Source organism: Sciurus vulgaris (genome assembly GCF_902686455.1).
Source record: "Sciurus vulgaris genome assembly, chromosome: 1".
Taxonomy (NCBI): Eukaryota; Metazoa; Chordata; class Mammalia; order Rodentia; family Sciuridae; genus Sciurus; species Sciurus vulgaris.
Window position 1 is genome coordinate 10,473,870 of NC_136461.1, and position 21,192 is coordinate 10,495,061.

General features: G+C 50.4%; 1 protein-coding gene and 1 pseudogene across 5 annotated transcripts in view; one reads left to right on the forward strand and one right to left on the reverse strand.

Moving 5' to 3' along the window:
- Positions 1–21,192, reverse strand: part of LOC306654597 (caspase-9-like) — a 462,751-nt pseudogene that overhangs the window by 268,143 nt on the left and 173,416 nt on the right. The window lies entirely within an intron of this gene.
- Positions 13,118–21,192, forward strand: part of FHAD1 (forkhead associated phosphopeptide binding domain 1) — a 105,592-nt gene continuing 97,517 nt past the window's right edge. For all 4 annotated transcript variants that reach the window (XM_079142806.1, XM_079142809.1, XM_079142808.1 and 1 more), the window contains exons 1-2: positions 13,118–13,245; positions 15,814–15,920. In XM_079142806.1, coding sequence (XP_078998932.1) covers positions 15,828–15,920 — 93 coding nt within the window. In that variant the 5' untranslated portion in view covers positions 13,118–13,245; positions 15,814–15,827. The remainder of the gene's footprint in view (positions 13,246–15,813; positions 15,921–21,192) is intronic.

Here is a 21,192-nt window from a genome sequence, read left to right on the forward strand (position 1 = left end):
TAGAAGCATGTTCTGAGCAAAGTCATCAGGCGACACGAACAGTTTGTGAGGAATCATGGGAGAAAACCGGAAGATGAGCAGCAGGCCTGCATAGCTCAGGCCAGTGGAGGCTTCCGGAGGGCAGCCTGGCCCAGGACTTGGTGCTTCCATGCATGTGACAAGGACTCCCCTCATGGACAGTGGACAAGTGCGTCCATTTTTCTGTCTGATTTTGTGTGTGTGTTGTCAGTACATTCAGACCCGAGTCACTTTAAGTCTGAGTCACTCTCGGGACTTTGAGGACCCGCTTCCCTGGGGACTCCCAGACATGTTCTCATGGAGTTTACTGTACGGATATGAGAAAGTCCCTGATTCTACCTGTTTGTGAGTTCCCAGGTTGAACAAAGTCTACTCGTTCAACACATTTTTATTGAGCACCTACTATGGGCCACATGCTCAGGATAAAGCTGCAAAGAAACAGACCCTGCTGATTTGGAGGTTATGTTCTGGGTGGAAGCGGAGACAATGAAAAATAAATAAATACATGATGTCATGTCAGAAAACAAGAAGAGAAAGAGAGCAAGGTATAGCATGGGAGGTGATGAGGGGTCACCTTTGGGGGTGAGCTGGAAAGCCTCTGGGTGGGAACAGTGGCAAGTGAGTCCCTACAGCAGTCGGGCCCCTCCTGATCCCCCACCACGGGGACAGCGGATGCTTTCTGGAGTTCCTGCGGCTGGTGTAGACAGAAGTGTGTTCTCTGGGGCGACGTGTGAGACTCCAGCTGGTCCGGGGGAGGAAGCCATGCCCCTGTCTCTGGCAGAGCAGCCGACCCAGGATGACGTCCCAGACCCTGAAGCTGAATTGGAAGTGACAGCTGCCGTGTGTGGGTGTCAGATTCTCCCCCAAGGGGTGGAGCCTAAGGGTCAGGAAACGCAGTCTTCGGACATTACAGAGCCAGGTGACCAGGAGAGGAGGAAAAGGCCCCGCGTTCTCCTCGGAGGGCAGCCCCAGTGTGTGACTTGATGTTTTCTTTAAAAACCTGTCACTGTTATGGGTCAACCTCCCCCCACTCCAGAATTTAAAAATCAAATTCTTCGTGGAGGACATAAACAAATTTCTCTTCCCCTTCTTCATCCCTCCATCGGTTCCCAGCCCACATTTGATGGACTTGTAATAAACTATAATAACCTGGAATCCATTAACTGTACCACATACGATAAGGGACAGATAGCCGGTGGTGGGACTTACAAACTCAGACCTGGAGAGATTTTAGATTACTTAAAAGCATACTTAGAAAAACACACAACAAAGGGTACAGAACAACATAAAATGACTAAGATACAATCTTGGAAGCAAACGTTATGACATGTCTTTTCCCTGGTTATAAATCTCCAAACACCAGCGTCAGATAATACAGCATGCCTCTCTGAGGTGAGCTGGGCTCAGCACTGCATAAAATTCCAGAACTGTGCAGGAACTATAAAACCAAGGAACTCTCCCTAGCATCTATCCTTGAGGTGTCTCGTTTCTAAAGGTATCCTTGGTGATCATGCCCGTCCAGCTACCTTCAGAAAACAGATGAGAAAAAGATAATGTGACAGTCAGCTCTTTTATTTTTAATTTTGGATAAAATCGGACAGGCCGTGAATGTTTCCAAAAGAGAAACTGAGTGAATATGTGGCATAAACTGGTGGGTCAGCGCACCTGCCTGGCCCATTTCCTGCCTCTTGCTGACTAATACTAGGGAGTGAGAATCCTGCATTTTTCTCTGATTTCTGACAAATTAGTTGTCAGTGTTCAAAATCAGATTCAAAGTGCTGGTCCACAAGTTGGCTTCTGAACAGGGAAGGACAGGCCACCTGACCATGGTCAATTCGTTTTAGCACCGCCTGGGTTCTTTGAAATCAGAAAAGCAAGGTGCAGACTCAGGGCGTGCGGGAGCTGAGGGCAGAAGCAAGAATGCTCGTGACTTTAAAAGGTAAGGCGGAGCGTATGGAAAACATCCATTTAGTCAATCAAAATGACAAAAAAAGAATCAGGACAAAAAACACAAGAACGATTTGGATGTTTATTTTCCAAGCTAAAAAAAAAAAATGTTTTATGGCCTAAAATTTTCCCATTGGCTGAAAGCAGTAAAAACTGCCCGTTAATCTTTCCTCAGGCCTATAACAGGAAGGTCTCGTGGGGCCCACAGGAGCCAGGAATAGGACCCAGGAGAAGAGCTGCGGCCCACCGTCCTGCGCGTGTGCTGGACGGCACATCCGTGGCCCGACTTCACCTGTGGCTGGAGTCTTAGACACGGACATTTTAACACAGCCTTTCACTGACTGAACACTGGGTTAAATGGACTATGATTTTACCACTACAGATCGCTCCAGTCGGGGTTTTCAACCTTCACATTTGGGGCTGATAGTGTGACAGTGGGCAGAGGGTGGGGGAGAGGCAGCTCTGCATACAGTCAGATGGTCAGCAGCCTGGAAGGGGCTGGTCAGCAGCCCTGGGCCTCTCCTCACCAGGTGCCGGTGTCCCCTCCCAAGTGTGGGGTCATGGTTTGTATCTTGAATGTGTCCAAAGACCTGTGTGTTAAAGGCTTGGTCACCAGCCTGGGGCCCTATTGGGAGGTGGTGAACCTTGAGCAGAAAGAACCCAGCTGGAGGAAGGTGGGTCACTGTGGGAGTGCCCAGGACAGGGAGATTGGGACCCTGGCTCCTTTCCTCTCTGCCTCTTCCCAGTCACCAGGAGGGAGCAGCTTCCTCCACCACGTGCTCCCCACCAGGATGTTCTGCCTCACCCCAGGCCCCAAACAGTGGCGCCAACTGCCCCTGAACTGAAGCCTTTGGAATCATAAGCCTGAGTGAACCTTCCTCCTCACGAGGGCATTGTGTCACAGAAAAGGAAATCTGACCAACACATGCGGCCATCAAGAACCTGTCCAGACAGTGTCAAAAGTCGCCTGTGGGGGCTGAGGATGCAGCTGTTGGTAGAGTGCTTGCCTCGCAGGCACAAGGCCCTGGGTTCAATCCCCAGCACCACACACACACAAAGGTCTTAAAAGTCACCTGGGGCAGGGCTGAGGCCGCCCTGGTTGAAAAACCACAGTTTTAAGTCTGCTACAGGAAAATGTAGTAAGGGAAAGTAGAGAGATTCCTGTCACCCGAGTGGCAATTCTGTGCTTGTTAAATGAAATATCGATGACTGCGTCGGGTCGCGGGACTGGGAGACACGAGTATGTGAACTTGTGAGAGGCTGCAGAAAGCTGGGTTTTGAGAGGGAGCGGTTCATCTTGTCCAGCTTCCTTGGACAGGGAGGAAACTGAAATCAAGGATGCTGTCTGCAGACCACGCCAGCGCCCTGCGAACATCTGTGTTTATCCAGATACCGGTGGTGTCCACCTGGAAAAACAGAGGACACAGGAGCCGCCCTGGACAGACCCCTAAGAGGGCACCATGTGAGCCTCAACCCAAACAGTGACTTCAGGATTAAAACACAACTACATGTTTCTAAGTCAGATGGTCCCGATGATATTTTTTTAGAAACCCATTAGTCACTTTGGGCAGTTTTTTTTCTCTGGATATTAGCACAGGAAGGGAAAGAGTCAATCAGTTTTCCTGAATGAACTGCATTCTATGATAAATAGTTGGTGAAAGAAAATTCCTTATAGAGGAATTCTAGTTAAGGATCACCAAGGAATAACAATTACAGAGAGGGCGGCTGGGTGAACGGGTAGACAAAACGTCGTCTGTGTCATTCAGCCTTAAGACGGAGGAAATTCTGACACATGATAGGACATGAGGCACCTTGGGGACATTATGGGAAGTGAAATCAGCCCAGCATGAAAGGACTCATTCAAGAAGATTCTGCCTATATGAGATAGCAAGAGTAGTCAGGTTGCTGGAAACAGAAACTGGAATGCAGTGGCCAAGAGGGAGGAGAACCGGGGAGTCTGTGTTTCATGAACACAGACTTTCAGTTTCACAAGATGAGAAATTTCTGGAGATTCTGGTGGTACCACATGAACATACTCAACACTCCCAAACTGTTTACCACCTTAAACATGGTTAAGGTGGCAAATTTTATATGTATTTGACCATGATTTAAAATCAAAATGAGAAATTATTGAAGGAAAAAAAGGGTGGATGAGGTCTTTAAAATGGATGGATCAGCTTGTTAGCACAGACCCTACTGATTAATCTTCACAAAATTAAAAATGGACCCTCAACTGCAGGATGCAAAATCAACACACAAACCCAAGAGCTTTTTTACACAGTAATAGGGAAATTAATGATAAAGAAGTCAAGAAGGCAATCCCATTTACAATTGCTACAAAATCAAGAAATAAACAAAATACCTGGAATAAGTGTAACCAAGGAAGTGAATGATCTCTACAATGAAAATTACAGAACGCGAATGAAAGAAACGGAAGAGAACACAAAAGAAAGTGGAAAGATAGCCCATGTTCATGGATTGGAATGATTAAGATTGTTCAAATGTCCACTCTACCCAAAGTAATCTACAGATTCAATATAATGCCTATCAAAATACCAAGGGCATTCTTCTCAGAAATATAAAAAACACTCCAAAAACGTGTATAGAGCACAAAAGATCCCCAGTAGCCCAAGCTATCCTGAGCAGAACAAAGCTGGAGGCATTGATACCTGACTTCACAATACACTATGAAGCGGAGAAACGGTTGCCAAAATAGCACAGCACTGGCGTAGGAGCCGATAGCCAGACCAATGGAACAGATTGGCCAAGCCGAAGGAAATCTGTGTATTTACAGGCAGCTGAGTTTTGGCAAAAGCAGTAAGGACGTATGTTGGGGAAAGGAAACGGCTCTTCAATACACGCTGCCAGAAAAATGGATGTCCACATGTGGAAGAAGAAAACCAACCTGTCTCTCGCCATGTATAGAAACAGCTGTCCAGATGTCACGGGCTCATGGCTGGTGCAGGCGGAGCCTCGGCCCATGACCCAGTCTGCCTTTTCTGTCTTTTTTTTTTTTTTTTTTTTTTTTCTGTACTGGGAATTGAATTCAGGGATGCTCGACCACTGAGCTACGTCTCAGCCCTTTTTACTTTTTGACTTCAGATAGGGTCTTGCAAGGTTGTCTAGCTGGCCTTGAACTTGTGATCCTCACTCTGGATTTGCTGGGATCAGACCTGTGCCATCACACCGGGTTCACCAAGTACCCTTGACCAAAGGACTGAATCTAATCTGACCTCCAGATCCAACTACTAGATTGTGGGAGACACCAGGAGGAGAGGAACAGATCATGAAGTCCTAAGGAGGCAATCGGCAAAAACCAGGGTCTGACTATTCTGCAGAACTAAAGACCTGGACTCTCTAAAAAAATCAGGGGCACTGAAAAACAGGGAGAGGGGTGTCATAGAATAAGGTGATCTCAGAGACATGGAGAGCAAACGCAACTTCCAGATGTGGACTCTAGCACTAACAGTCAAAGGACCTCTTGGAGAAAATAAGGAAATACAAGCATAGAGTCGGGGTCAAGTTCGGGAATCGTTATTAACGTGTTGAAGTGTAGCAATGTCGGAGCTTCTTCCAGTTGGGAAGTGCTTCCAGTTGGATGAAGTGACCCACTCTGTTTTAAATTAATCCAGAAAAAGGAAATCAGAAGGAAGAAAAGAGAGATGAAATAAGATTGGAAAACATTGAAGCTAGTAACAGGTGTCTGGGGCTAATCACGCTCTGTTCTCAACTTTCATGTGCATTTCAAAAATTCCACAATAATAAAAAAAAAAAAAATGTTTTTTAAGTAAGCAGTCCCAAAGGAACACGCACGCACAACCCAGGCAGAGCAAGCTACAGTCCAGGTGGAAGCACGGAGGCCAGGCCTCTCTGAGGAATTGACAGGTGCTAGAGATGGTGGGGGGTCAGGGGGAAGCACTGGGCCTGTGCAAAGTGAACTGGCCAAATTTATAACGCCCATATTAAGCCAGGCGCGGGGGTGCACGCCTGTAATCCCAGCAGCTTGGGAGGCTGAGGCAGGAGGATCTCAAGTTCGAAGCTAGCCTCAGCAAAAGTGAGGCACTAAGCAACTCGGTGAGACCCTGTCTCTAAATAAAATACAAAATAGGGCTGGGGAGGTGGCTCAGTGGTTAAGTACTCCTGAGTTCAGTCCCCAGTACCAAAAAAAAAAAAAAAAAAAATGCCCATATTAAGCCAGCAGCCCCTAGGCACTGTCTGTCCTGGGAAGAGGAGGCCTTAAATACCTTTCTCTGAACCATCAGAAAAGGGAGTCTGTGGGCTCTGGAATGGAAAAAAAAAAAACAAAAACAATACTGGGGCAACAATCATAATGATGGTGATCATGAACCCTACGGATTTAAAACCACATGGGGCTAGGGTTCAAGTTTGCAGTCCAGACACTGAGCAGGGAAACTCCAAGAGGAGAGGCAAGTGGCAGTGGTGGCAGTGGTGACATCCTGGCATCCAGCTGGAACAAAGGGAAACCGTCCCAGAGGAAAGCAGCCAGGAATCAGAGCTCGCGGGATTCCCAGAGATTACGTTCCATCAAAAATGAGGTCACAGTCGAATTACAAACCATCCTGGGAAACAGCGAGAGTAAGCAGAAGGCACAAAGGGGCTGAGACACCCCCTCCCGGGGACTTCCAGTGCCAGATTCGGATTCTACCGTGACAGAGCATGAAGCATTTTCAAAAAGAAGGATTTTTAAATGAGAAGAAAGAAAAATGAGGCCGGGCATCTAACCTGAGGAGGCTGTGGGACCCCAGGAAGACCTATTAACGCTTATACTTCGGCACTTCCATTCTGGCAGGAGAAGCGGATTCATCTGCACAATCGAGTTACACCAGCGATCCAAACGCAAGAACAAAACGCAAGAACCCAGAGACGAGCCAGATCGTGCGCGGGCAGGGAGAGCATGGCGGGGTCTGTTGCAATTCTCCCCGGGAGATCGCCACCTTCTCTCAGTCTCAGCCCAGTCTTTCAGGGTCTTCCTGGTAAGGTTCCTCCATCTTTAAGAGCAGGGGCGGGTGTGTGACTCAAATTTGACCAATCAGAGCAGAGCAATCTTCTGGGCCAAAGTCACTGGCTCAGGAACGGGCCTGAGACCCCCTTAGAGAAGGTGAGAAGCAGCGAGGCCTTATCGAGAAGACCGGGGAGAAGATTCACTATTCGTCATCAAAGCTGAGAGGCTGCAAGGGTTGGTTCGGAGGCAGCCTTTCTGTGGCCATGACAGATTCTGTCTGAGGTTGGATCCATGTGGTTAAAAGCATTGCCAAGAGCTAAAGAGAGGCCGAGACCTGACATCACTTGGGCCCAGTAGCCCTTTCATTTAGGGTAACAGGTGAACTTGCCTTCATGCCCAAACCAGTTGATGTTGGGTTCTGTCCCTGTAGGAAAAGGTCTTATCTCTTCAGTAATTAAAGTCTTTCGCACACTCTGGAAGCCCACCTTGGGCCCTCTGCTTCTCAGCACCTTGCTCCCGCCCTGTACTTAGCCCATCTTCCAGCCTCTATCCCCTTGGGTCCTTCCTTCCACCACATGCTTTCTGCACCTTCGCTACCCCTGAAATCCTGTTCATCCCTCGAGACTCCAAATTGCTTCCTTTTCCTTCCAGCCGTGGCTGGCCCCTCAAACCCTCCTCAGGCAGAACACCTCTCCCTCTCCATCCAGGGTCCCTCTGGGCCTTTACAGAGCACTTACCTCTTCTGCTGAGGATCCTAATTACCCAGGAACATTCCTGTCCCCTTGCTTCTTGGCAGTGATCCAAATTCAGACCCCGATTAGAGGAGACGATCTTCAAGACTTACGTTTCAAAGAAACAATCCACTCCCAGGAGAGGTCAGGAAGCCTGGTGAAAGATGAGGATTTGGGTGAGGGATTAGAAAGAAAAGCGCCATTGTTTCCGTGAAAAGGGAGAATCTGAGCTGAGTGTCGCCAGGGAGGAGGAGAGACTGGGCATATTTAGACCAAATGGAATGATTCAAGGAAACCTGAGTAGAAATGTCTAGAAAGGCCCAAGGTCGAGCCGCTCGAAAGGAAGATAAAGAGTCAGGAATGACCTGAGACGAGAACAAAATGCTTAAACCCAGAGTCACTGAAATGTGATGGCAGTGAGAACTTGGACCCTCCAGATGACAAGGGAGGTGACAACGATGAGGTCATCCCAAGCCAGACGCCTGGGAGGTGCTGGAACCAAGAGCTCTGTCCTGTGGCAGGGCCCCTGTTCACTTGCCACCAGGGCCTCTGGCCTCCTGGGATTTCTGTTCAACAGACAGACACTGATAGAGGTTGGCCAGGCAGTTGGTAGATGTGCCCAAAGTGCCCCAGGAGTCAAAGGTCAAAGGGAGCCTGGTGTCCACCTATGAGCCGCCAGGCAAGCATGTCTCTCTTCTCACTTCCTAAGCCCTGCCAAGCACCGCGGGCCTGGTACTCAGCTCCCAGGCCTCTGCCTGAGACCTACTGCTTCTTCAGATGCTCAAATGGCTCACCCAGACTAGAGGAGAAATCTGGTTAAGGCTCAGATATTTCAAAATCCCTTCCCCATTGCAGAGGCTCCATCAATTTCAGGAACCCACGCCCTCTCAGAGGCCTGGGAGGGTCTCCCTGTTCCTAAACTCATTCATTTAATTAAAAAAATATATTTATGGAGTGCCAGGTACACGTTAGGTACTGGTCCAGGCACCTGGGATGTTGGGTGGGCAAGAAAAGGACTGTCACCACCTGGAGCGTAGCTTCCAGATTACATCTCATCCTGCAGACAATCTGAAACCCTGCTGGCGTGGCCTGGGGATCTGGCGATTCTGAATTCCAGCAGGGACCAGGCTCAGGACCTGCCGCCCCAGGAAACTCAAGTCAACATTCCCTCTGAAAAGGAAAGGAAAATATTTAAAAGCTCAGACTGGAGTATTCAATGTTGTGAGGGACTGTGGATCGGTACCAGTTCTTTGGAAAAATCTTTGCTGGAATCTTCTAGAGCAGGACTCATGCATACTCGTGGCCCAGTGATTCCACTCCCAGGTGTGTGTGCAACAAAAATGCACACATGTACTCCCTGGAAAGACATGCAGTTGCCCATGCGGGTGGGTCCAGGATCCCCCTCAGATACCCAAATGCAAGGATGCCAGTCACGTTTGCTTATAACCTACACATCACTCCCATGGACTCTGTTCGTCTCCTGACTCCAGTTGTTTACTCTGGTGAGTTTGGACAATCAGATACACTACAGAAGTGCCACATCCAAGACACAGAACAGCCAGCCTTTCTCTTCCGAGCCCTGACCCTTTCCCTTGGACAACCACTAGAGATTTCTGTTACTCTAGATTACTTTTCCTATGCATGGATTTCATTCATAGCAATCCATGTCTGTGCCTGGGGTTTGTTTTTCAAGGATTTTAGAACCATCCATGTTGTGTGTATCAGGAGTTCTTTCCTTCTTATTACCAAGTTGTATCCTGTGGCATAAATATACCACCCCTGGTCCTTTCTTCTTTCCATACAAATTTGGTGGGGTTTTTTTTCAGCATAAATGTTTACCAATAATGCTACCCTTTGGAGTGGAACAGCCAGAAGTTGAATTTTGGAACCACCACTTGCAAAGATTGTCACAGGGCAAGCTACTTGACTTCTCTGGGTTTCCATTCCCCTTTCTATAAAAGGGCTGGGCTAAAAGTTAAGTAAAACTACGCATGACCCATGGCTGGTTCCTAGTGAGCCTTAATAAATATTGGCTGGCTTTGTTAACCATGTCCACGAAGGTTCACTGAGATGCGGGAAAAATAGTGGGGGTTTGCCCAGGCACCCAGAAGTAGAATTTATGGAGTTGTCCACCTCACAGAGACTGTGGGGTTTCTGGAAATCTCTTCTAGATGGTCACCATGATATCCATGATATCCATATGCAGAAAAGTTCCAAGGCAGCTGGACAGATGATATGCACTGTTCAGAGATCAGGTCTGCCTGGGTTGAGGGCACTCCAACCCAAAGCTTCTCCAGGGCGTTTGTACCCTGGGCTGAGACTGGAACCATCCTTCCCCAGCACCAGTGACTGCGGACCCTCCTGGAGTGAGTCTGTCGTGCCAGGCACAGGCCTAGGCACCATTCCTATCAGCCCACTAAATCCAGACGGTCCACGCTATTACCTCCATGTTCCACTGTGGGGAAAGGCAGGGACAAAATAAAAATAAAAAGTCAGTCTGCAAAGGTGGGATTGGCACAGGTGGCCCGCGGTTTCCTAACAAAATGTGCAGACAGAGCACAAGGAAGCAAGGGAACCGACTGATTTGCAAGAGAAATGCTCCGAACTAGCCATCCCGAGTCCACTGGAGACCCAGCTGTGGGTTTCCTCATCTGCTGGGGAAAGGTGCCAGTATTCTTTCCAGGATTGAAGTTCTTTTTGTAGGCCTCTGTGAGCGTCCACTTGCTGTAAAGTCTCTACTTGCTCAGCTTATGTGGTCAGGTTGTTAGTGGCCCAGGGAGTCTCCAGTGGCCCTCTGTCCTGTCGTTCATCATCCTCCTCAACTGCCAGCTATTTCCTGCTCCTACACGCTCATCCTTCACTCTCTCCCCAGTACAGGTCTCTCCCACCTCTCCTGGATAGGGATGGGGCCTAAAGCCAGCTCTCATTCCATGTGCAAATGCAAGGGCAACAGATGCATCTGCCAGGTCTCCAGGGAGGGGACAAGGACAGCCCAGGGAAGGTGGCTGGGGAGGAATGAGGTTTTCTGGGTGCAGAAGTTGCAGGAAGGAAGTCCGGCACCCAGGGTCCAGAAGTTGCAGCAGGTGGCAGGCCTGAGCTGCCCCCTCCTAGCTTACGAACCCTTCCCTCTTGCCTCGGCTCTCGGGACAGACAGGAGCTCAGCCTGCTCAGAAGTGAGGGAGAGCAGGTGGCGAGCAGGTGTCCTCTTATGGTTGTGACAGCTGTCACCTGTAGTCCCTCAGGGCAATGACACTCATCTACAGGTGTTCCTTAACTTACCATGAGGTTACATCCCAGTGAGCCCATCAAAAACTGAAAAAAATCAAAGCTCAAAAACACATTGAATATGCAAAATTCACCCAACACCATAGCTTGGCAACACAAGGTCCTACAGAGAACTTTTTCCTCCTGGGATGGTGTGGCTGCCACTACCCAGAATGCAGAGGGAATGTCATCCTGCATCACTAACCCAGGAGACGAGCAAAATGCAAAATTCAAGTATGGTTTCTACTGAACGCACTTCACTTTCACACACCATAAATGGTAAGTCGAAGACCTTCTGCAGATTCAATCCTGTCCGACTTTCTAGCTTTTGTGACCTCAGGGATATTCCTCTGTGTCTCTGAGGCTTATGTCCCCATTAAGGGTATGGGGTGATTTAACAGAAGTAATGATCACTGCTGATATTTTAGGTGGCTCTCTGCCTCAGTCACCATTGTGGGTCCTTCGCCCACACACACAGTTATGACCAGGGTTAAATGAGATGACCAATATGAAGGCCAGGACCCAGTAAGTAGAAAGCCCTTGGACAGCGAGGGACAAAGGAAACGTTCTCAGTCCTTGGGCTGCCCACACTTCTGATTTTCACTCCTACAGTGAATTAGGTCTGGAGAGTCTGACATGCCCAGGAGGTCAGGCAGCATCTGGGGGAGGAGGATCCAATCGAGCCCTGGCAGTTCTGTTCCAGTGGCTCTGAGTGTCAGTTCTGCCCTCAGCTGAGCATCTCTTCACTGAGATGGGGGATGATGGCAAGATACCATCTGAGCCTGGCAGATGCTGTGGGTTGTTCTAGCTCATGGCTGGCATTGGTTTCACCAGGTCTGTCTGGTAGTGAGCCAGTCTGAGTCCTGGGTACAGTCCGAGGACAAGGACTGGGCTAAAGACGCGCATAGAGGGGTGGAAATAGGGGTGGGAGAGGGGCCTGGGCAGCTGGCTAGAGACGCCAATGTCCTGGAGCACCCCGAACTGATTTCCCTATTTCTCCCTCTTCTGTGATCTTCCTGTTGACTAGGGTGCGGTCAGCCACAGCTCACCTTTCTTAGAAAAACGTACTTGGTTTTTCTCCAGGGACCTCCTCGGCCACTTCCTGCGAGTAAGATGAGGACTTCTCCAGGAAGAGTTCCGGGGTGCTCGGACAGGCGCGGGTGGGGCAGATCTGATTTGCACATCTTCCCTAGACGCCCCATCCCCTAGTCCTGTGCCCACTGGGCAAGGGGCTTCTTAAGGAAACTAATACGGGTCTGCGGTCACAGTTTGACACTCAAGGGGACCCAGGGCATGTCTGCAGAGATAAAGAACAAGAGTGAACAGATGTCTGTTAACCGGGAAAGCAGGGGCGGTCGGGGATGGATGTGGAAACTCGTTTCCCAGCACCGGGAAGGAACCCTCCTCCTTCCAAGCCAGCCCTCCCACCACCCCATGGTCCCTGGGCTCGCTCCTTCAGTTTGGGGTCAGTAACAGCACGGGCTCGAGTTCGGTGGGGCGGGGTGCTCACCTCCAAGCTCTACGGGGTCCAGCTCCCCCACCTCCCAGCGCTCCGCCACGCCCCGTGGCACAATTTGGAGCGAGGGGGTCACAAACCGGGTTCTCGGGTCGAATCGCCCTGCTGCCTCTTCCTAGCTCTGCCCCCTCTGTGGCCGCGCCTGGGCTTCACGGTCTTCGAAAGGCCACCGGCCCCGCGTGTCTGCAGCGCCTGGCAGCAGGTCCACCCCCACCCCGAGGTTGCTCCGCGCGTGGCCACGCCCCCTCCCCACACCCGAGGATGCTCCTTGCGTGGCCACGCCCCCGCCCCACCCCGAGGATGCTCCGCGCTTGGCCACGCCCCCACCCCACGCCCGAGGATGCTCCACGCGAGGCCACGCCCCCGCCCCACCCTGAGGATGCTCCATACTTGGCCACGCCCCCGCCCCACCCCGAGGATGCCCCGCGCGAGGCCACGCCCCCGCCCCACCCTGAGGATGCGCCATACTTAGCCACGCCCCCACCTCACGCCCGAGGATGCTCCACGCGAGGCCACGCCTCCGCCCAACATCCGAGGATGCTCCGCGCGAGGCCACGCCCCCGCCCCACCCCGAGGATGCTCCGCGTGAGGCCACGCCCCCGCCGCCGCGCAGGCCACGCCCCTCCGGCCGGGCCTGGCCGCGCGGCGTTGCCATGGCGACGCGCGTACACAGGCCGGGCGGGCGCCCGCCAGCTGGAGACTCCACGGAGCGCGGCCCCGCGGCCTCGCCGCAGAGCGGGCTGGCGCTTCCCGAGCCCGCAAGGCTCTCGGCCGGGCACTGGGCGGGGGCGTCCTCCTCCCGCCAGGTGAGTGCGGCTCGCCCGGGGGAGGCGGGCCCAGAGCAGGGACCACCCGCAGGACCGGGGCTGGAGAGAGGAGGCGGAGGGACTCCCGTCCGTCCGCAGGAGCGCCCAGAGGCGCTGCCCCTACACCCTCCCTTCCTCCCAGGCGCAGCCCGGACCCTGTCGCTCCTGTCGACCCGCTCAGGAGCCTTAGGCCACCAGGATGTCCAGAGGGGATACAGCAGGGATTATTAGGGGGAGAGTCCCCGGCTGCCGGTGATACGGAGGACACCCACCAGTGGCCAGAGGAATCCCCTTTCCAAACCTCGCCTTGTAGATATCCCCTGGAAGGACCTCTGCATCTCCCAGGCCACTTAGACCTGTGGCCCTCAGAGAAGTGCAGCTTCTGAATCTCCTTTGGCAGGAGGAGAGCAGCTGTTTGGCTCTTCACTGTGGTCCGGGCTCTGTTGTATCAAGTAAAAGCTGATTTAGAGCTTAACACATTCAAGTTCCTTTTTACAGTGTTTTCAGACAGGCCTGCGAATGCACGGGGCAAGATTGAAGTGGAGAAACTTTGCCTAACCCAGACAGCTTGAGAAACAGGTGTTAAGTTGTCCTCAATGTCATTGAGCCTACATACCTAAGGAAACATGAAAGGTGGTTACCACCAGAGATTAGGAGGTTGCACTACTGACTTTGGGGCATTGTTTTGTAATTTCATTTATTCAGTAAGAATTTACTGCCAGGCATGACAGCTCTGGGGGCTGGAGATGAAGTAATGAGCAACCTATCAGGAATGAAAGAGGGCCCGAGATTTTACTCCTGTCTGCAAGCTAACAAGCTTAATGGATGCTGGCAGAAGGCAGGAGACTCCTGGAGGGAGAGATGAAGAACTTCATTACTCACAACACAGCAGGCAGCGTGAGCTTCCTGTGCAGTGGCTCCTCTTGTCCAGCATGCCCTGCCCAGTGATGCAGAACAGCCCAGATGGCTGCTGCACAGCTAGCGAGTCTGGGTTCCAACTAAGGCACCCAGAGCTCGGGAGCCCTAGGGCAAGCCTAGGCCCTAGAAGAGAACAGTACCTTTAAGATATGCAAATTTGCCCCCTGCCCTAGAGGGAGACACTGTTTCTATCCTAGTAATTCCCTGCAAAGGCTGAGTTCTCTCCCTGCCACGCAACTTCTGGGTGAACTTAACCTCCCTAAGACTGTTTCATCATCTGTAAAGTAGGGACAATACCTTGCAGGGTTGTTCTGAGGATGAAGAGTACCCATGTGTTCAAGGGTGACAATGCCTGGCACTTATTAGGGACTCAGTACATGATGACAGTGGTGAGGATGAGAAGCAGAGAGCCTGCGAGAGGATGACATGGCATGACAGCTCCGGGGGCTGGAGATGAAGTAATAGCAACCGGTCAGGAATTACAGAGGGCCCAGATTTTACCGTCTCAGCTGGGCGATCGCTATTTTTTTCCCTTAAGTCCAGCAACTTTGCATTTCAGTGACTTTTCAGTTGAAAAGGAAAAGGAGGGACTGCTGTTCCTCCACACGTCACAGTGGAGGATGTCACACGTGTCCATGGACGTAGCTCAATCAGAATTCAGAATTCAAGCAGCAGATGAATTGTTGTCAACATTTTACAGCCTTCTGAAGTCTCCAAAGTGTTTGTTTTGAAAAACATGTTTGCAACTTATCTAGAACTGCATCAAAGTGTGAAATGGATGTGTGACTGAATAGACAGATTTTCATGTGGTAAAGAAAATACATCAAAATGTCCGCTGTGGAATCCACTATCTGCTTCTTTAAAGTTCTCTGCATGTTTAACATTTTCATAATAAAATGTTGCGGGGAAACAGGTGCAGGATCCTGATCTCGTAGCCAAGCTACAATCATTCTTTGACTTTAGAAATCACCCCTTTTTGTCTAGCTAAGTATGTAAAGAAATGCAGGAATTTAGAAAGAAAGCATCTAGTGCCTGCTTCTTCAATGGCTGGCTCTTCACACTTCAAGCTCTATGGAAACTTGGGGTTCCCTGAATCAGAGTTGGAGAAGCCAAGGCTAACAGCAGCATTCATAGCAGTAGTACTAATGTGTGTGCAGAGGGAGCCAGGTGCCATTCCCCATATTTCACCTGTATGATCGCAGTTTATCCTCACCAAACCCATTTTACAGATGAGAAAACCAAGGCACAGAGTGAATAAGTAACTCCACCAAGGTCACAGAGCTGGTCAGTGCTTGTTTAGAAATACCGACTATGAATATTGGCATGTCAGTTAGGTTGATGAGAGGTGGGCAGCAAGTGTCAGTGGGATTCAGGTTTGTTTTGGGGTTGTTTCAGCTTCTTTCGGTGCCGAGTTCCGCAGGAAATGCCGTCTGTTCTGTTATCAGACTCAGACGTGTCTGGGTGTTAGATGGCTCTGTCAGAGAAGACGCCCGTGCGGAGGTGCGGACCTGTCTCCACAGTCATGGTCCAGTCCATGGTCCTCCCCTCCGCCTGTCACTACAGCTGTGTCACTCACTCTGAGTCTGATACTGTTGAGCAGCTGGAGGACTGCATTTTTCTAACAGAATTCTTTCTGAAAAACTCATTTAGGGAAAGCAGAGAAAATGAAAGCCTATCTAAAGAGCGCCGAGGGCTTTTTTGTCCTGAATAAAAGCACCACGATTGGGAAGCATGAGGATTCAGACCTTGTTTTGGAGGTAAGCCTGCGCCCCTCCAGCCCTCCTGAGCACCCCGTGACCCCATCTGGCAGCCAGCACGTCTCTCCCTGTGCTTCCCATAATCAGTGTCAACATTCCGCCCTTCCTGGGACAAGTCAAGCAGCTGAGCACAGGCAGCATGGCGTTCACTCTGTCCTTCGCCGAACACATCTGCAGGTGTCCCCCGATCGGCCCTCCGCCGCCTTCTAGATTGATCTGGAAAGCCAGGGTGGAGCTGGGGCTCTGACCTCCCCCTGCCCTGGACTAGGCCTCTCTCCCTGTTTTGGAGAGGCGGGTAACTGGACCCACAGGCACTTAACCTCTGAGCCACATCCCCAGTCCTTTTTAGTTTTAATTTCGAAACAGGATCTCGCTGAGTTGCTTAGGGCCTCGCTGAGTTGCTGAGGCTGGCTTTGAACTTGCCATCCTCCTGCCTCCGCCTCCCAAGCCTCTGGGATTACAGGTGTGCACCACCATGCCTGGCCCCTCTTTCCCTTTACAAGGCTTCTTGGGACTGTTCGGGCCCTCAGAGCCCATCAGGCAGAGTCCTGGTTTCATCCACAGCATCTTTTCATTTCATTTCCTTCTCTGAATTAGCACTAGTTTGATCCAAAGTCTCAGCTCATTGACAGTCAAGGATGTTGGGGAAAAAAAAAAAAAGGAATAATAAAAGCAGCAACTTTGCACCTTCTTAAATATTTGAAAGGGGTTAAAATATTAAAGTGAAAAGAGAAATATGGCAGAATCTACAGCTGCAGAAAGCAGCTCTCTCTCAGAACTCGCTTAGCATAAGTGCTTAAATTTTTATTTTGAAATAATTATAGAGAGATTGAGTATGCGTGGCTGCCATTTTTCCCCAACGGATGCTTATTATGTGACTCTAACATCAAATTCAGGAAGTTGACCTTGGTGCCGTGTGTGTGTGTGTGTGTGTGTGTGTGTGTGTGTTTCTATGTCATTGTATCACACACATAGGTTCCTGTACAGCAACTGAGTGACAACACCATATGACCCTTGTGAGACCCCTGGGTCGTCACAGTACCCACCCCCCCACCCATGACCCCAGCAACCACTAATCTATTCTCCACCTCTATAATTTTTGGAATGCTACATAAATAAAGTTGTACAGTGACCTTTCCAGACAGGGTGGGGGGTTTGGTTTTGTCTGGTTTTAGTCGGCCCTTGAGATCTGTTTAGACTGTACCTGGGTCCTTTTGGTTGCTGGACAGCGTCCACGTTAACCATGCGCATACTGAAGCACAGTTGGATCATTTTCAGTTTGGGGATTTTATAAATAAATCTGCAATAAACGGCTGGGTTCAGATTTTTGGTGGACGTGTTTGCCCCAGGATAAATGCCACAGGGTAAGTACGTGTTTGGTGGCTCAAGAGTCACCAGGTGGTCACTCAGATGGCTGAACCGTCGTACACTTCCGCTGGCAACGTGCGGTGCAGCTTTCCTGCATCCTCGCTAGCATCGTGGTGGCCTGCCCCTCAGTCGGGTCCTGCTCAGCGGCAATGGCATCTGGGTCTTGATCTGCACTTCCCTGACGGCTAGTGATGCCGGACTTCACCTCTGGAGCTCACCTGCCTTGGCACGTCCTCGGTGGTGAAATGTGCCTTCAGGCCTTGGCCCGGTTCCTCGTGGGGCAGCCTGGGCTCTTCCTGTTGGGTTCTGAGCGTTCTTTGTCACCCAGAGGCAAGTCCCTGATCGGAGAGGTGGTTGTGGCTTGTCTTTCATTCTCATTCACAGGCGAAGTTTTCACTTTTGAGTTGGTGAAATGTCTTTCTTTTGTGGCTCCTGTGTTTGGTGTCACGTCTGTGACACGTCCATGTACACGTGAGACATCTTCAGTGTTTTGTCATTTTGTGTTTTATCTTCACACCTGCCGACCACTTGGAGGGTATTTTTGTCCCCAGGGAAGTCCAGCTCAATGCTCCTTAGCTCGCCTGTAGACAGGCAGTTGCTGGGACTCCATTCTTTGGAAAAGCACCATTGAATTGCTTTTGTGCTTTTCTCCAAAGTCATCGGGCCATTGTTGCTGGGGACCGTTTGCTGAGTTCTCCATCACGATCCGTGGATCTGTGTGCCTATCCATCCGCTGATGCGAGGCCGTCCGGGCTTCGGCAGCTGTACAAGCCTTAAGCAGTAAGAGTGATCCCTCCCATTTCATTTTTATTTTGCAAAATTGCTTTACCTATTTTGCTTTCTTTGCTTTGCCATATAAATTTTGGAATAACCCTGTTTATATCTATAAAGCATCTTACTGGGATTTGGGTAGAAACTGTGTTCAAACCTGTATGTCAAAGTGAGAAGAAGGTTATCTTTTCGATGCCATCTGCCAGCCATGAACATGGTGTGTTTTTCCAGTTATGAGGTCCTCTTTGATTTATTCACCAGTGTTTTATAGCTTACAAGTCCTGGGCACTCATGTTAGATTTGCACTTAAGCATTTCCCTTTTTTCATTATTGATGGTAAACAGTATTATACTTTTAAATTTTGGTGTCCAGAAAATTCAGGACTTTTTTGTATGCTTACATGGTGACTTGCAACCTTAACTAAACTTTCTAGAAGCTCTTCTGTAGATCTGGGGGGAATTGATATGTAAATAACCATGTCATCTGCAAGTAGGAACACTTTTATGTTACCCTTTTTCATCGTGTGCCTTTCATTTACCTTTCTGTAATGCTGCAATGGCTAGGGCTTCCAGTACTCTGTGGGGTATGAGTGGTAGGAGTAGTATAATCTTTCTATTGACCCTGTTCTTGATTTTAAGAGGAAAACATAGTCTTCTGCCATTAAATATGATGTTAACGCTAGGGAACTGGGAGAATGTTCGTTACCAAGTTGAGAAAGTTCCCCTGTGTTGTCAGTTTTCTGAGAGTGTTTATCATAAATTCAGCAGATTTAACTTTCACCCATGATATGATCTCCCAACAAGGACACAAGAAATCTGTTCAGGGACCAAGTGGGAGAAACAAAGAAAATGAGTTGAAGTTTCTTCTTAGCACAACAGGGAGATGTTAGGCAGTTGTACTTCCTGTCTGGCTAAGGCGAGAACGTGGCAGCAGTCACGTTGAACTGGGAAGGAATCGATTGCGTCCCCAGAAGCACCAGCTTGCTCCGGCTAGGAGCAGGGCAGAGGAGTTGCCAGATGCTCTGTGAATGGACTTTGAACATTTTCCTACACCTTCCCTTAGGCAAATGCCCTTCCCAGAGCCTAAATCTGGGGAGGAGGCTTGCTTTAAAGGACGTCGGGAATGGGCTTGTTTTGAAGTGCCCAAATCTGAAGACACGACAGCATTTTCCAGTTTTATAAAACGAGGTGAAAACTGCCCCTCTTTGACTTCATTGAGATTTCTAATTAGCCAAAGAAGCATGCTGGATCAGCTATGGGCTCCCGGAGTAATAACTGAACAATCTATCGATCCTTTTGTGTTATTTGAGTTATTAAAAGTCATCCCACAGCATAAAGTTCAGAAACCTAAACGGAAAAGAAAAATATGCCTTAAAACTACCCAGCAGTTACAGTTAGCAAATTAAAAAAAAAAGGTCACTCGTTTTATTTGCCTTGGTAAATCCTGAAGAATAGGGAGCCAGGCTTCCTAAGATTTATATTCATTGGCAAGACTGACACATTATTTCAAGTGTTACTATTGCATTGTGACAGCCTTCACATTCTCTGATCAAGGAGAGTACTTAGTGTGGTTTTTTAATTGAAGAAATGAAGCACGGGAAGAGAATGGAAGTCACTTGGAAGCGTGTATCTCAGTGACAATCAAGACTGGTATCCACAGGGCGTGGCCTCCAGACTCTTCTGGAGGGACTTTGGGTTCCTAAACCAGTAAGAAGCCTGCTTTAGCCAGCTTGGTTTTGCTGTTATCACTCATTCATTCCACAAATATCTACCTGGAGCCTCAGCACAGCACCAAGCCACGCGCGATATCACGGGCAATCAGCAAGCCACTAGGAGAGGGAGCTGTGGGGCACAGGATCCCACAGAGGAGTGCCAACATCAGGGCTCTAAAGGAAAGGAATTATGGAGGGCAACCAGGGCCCAACTAGGCAAGAGGGCACAAGTGCAAAGGCCCTGGGGCAAAATAATGTACGGTGAGCTCAGAGGACCAAAAGAAAGCGAGGGTATCCAGAAGTAAGAGTGGGAAGGGGGCTAAGAGACAGGCCGGACTTCCTCCTGCACCACAAGGATTCTGGGCTTTACCAGAAGGCATGGGAAAGAGGATGCTGAAGGAAGGGGAAGCCTTCGTTTTGAAATAGCAGCTGGAATGTCCCCCATCAGGCACAGCGGCAAGTCTGGCACAGCCTGAGGTTGTTGGATTATGCAGAAGTGGAGCCAAGACGCCCTGGCACAGCGGTTGGGGGTGGGGCCCAAGAATCTGCCCATTTCCCTGTTCCCAGGTTGCCGTGGGTGCCCCTGGAGACGCCTGGAGGTGGTGCCAGGACCGTCCTGTGAGAGCCCCTCCTGCTTCTCTGTCTCCCGAGCGCCTCACCTTCTAGGGAGCTCCCGTCTCCACTCGCCCCGCCCCTTTTATGTACTTTTTCAATAATCTTGGTTTTGGGGAAAGAGAAGCCAAGGTTACAGAGTGGAGCGCTGGCCACCTCCAAGGCCTCGCCTGCCCCGCTGGGAGGCTTCAGGGTTTCCTTTAAGGCTGCTGTGTGGGGCAGCACCTGGGCGCAGTGCTGGGCTTGCGGGGGTGGGGGGACAGCTGGGGGAGGAGGGGTGCAGAGCCCACGCCTGCCCCCACCTGTGGGCGGGGACTTTGGCTGCCCTCTCTTGGGGGCACGTCCCCTGTTGCGCCTGCAGCCCTGCTTTAGGGTCGGGAGAAAGACAGGTGTGGCGCACACTGAGCACACCCAGGCAGTGAGTCTTGTCCCCCTGCCGGGCACCTGTCACTCTGGGCTGCCTTTGAGGAAAGGGCCACTGGAGTCTGTGTCGCCGTCCTGATTCTTGTTCTTAAACAGTGCCACGCAGATTACCTTCCTCTTCCGTCATTCCGTGGGCCTGCGGGCTTGGACCCCTGCGCCTCTCGGGATGGCCCCAGGCCCCGCCGCAGGCGCGCTCTCCACCGGCAGGGGCGCCACCCCGCAGCCCTGCGCCGCCCGCCCGCGAACCTGTGTTCATTTCAGAGCTGAAACCTGGTCTCTGTGCTGTTTGAATCTGCGTTTTCTTATCAGGAGTGAACCCCTCAAGTTCTGAGAAATAAGCGACAGGCGGACCTGGGTAGAGACGCTCAGCCCTCCCCAGTTCTGTGA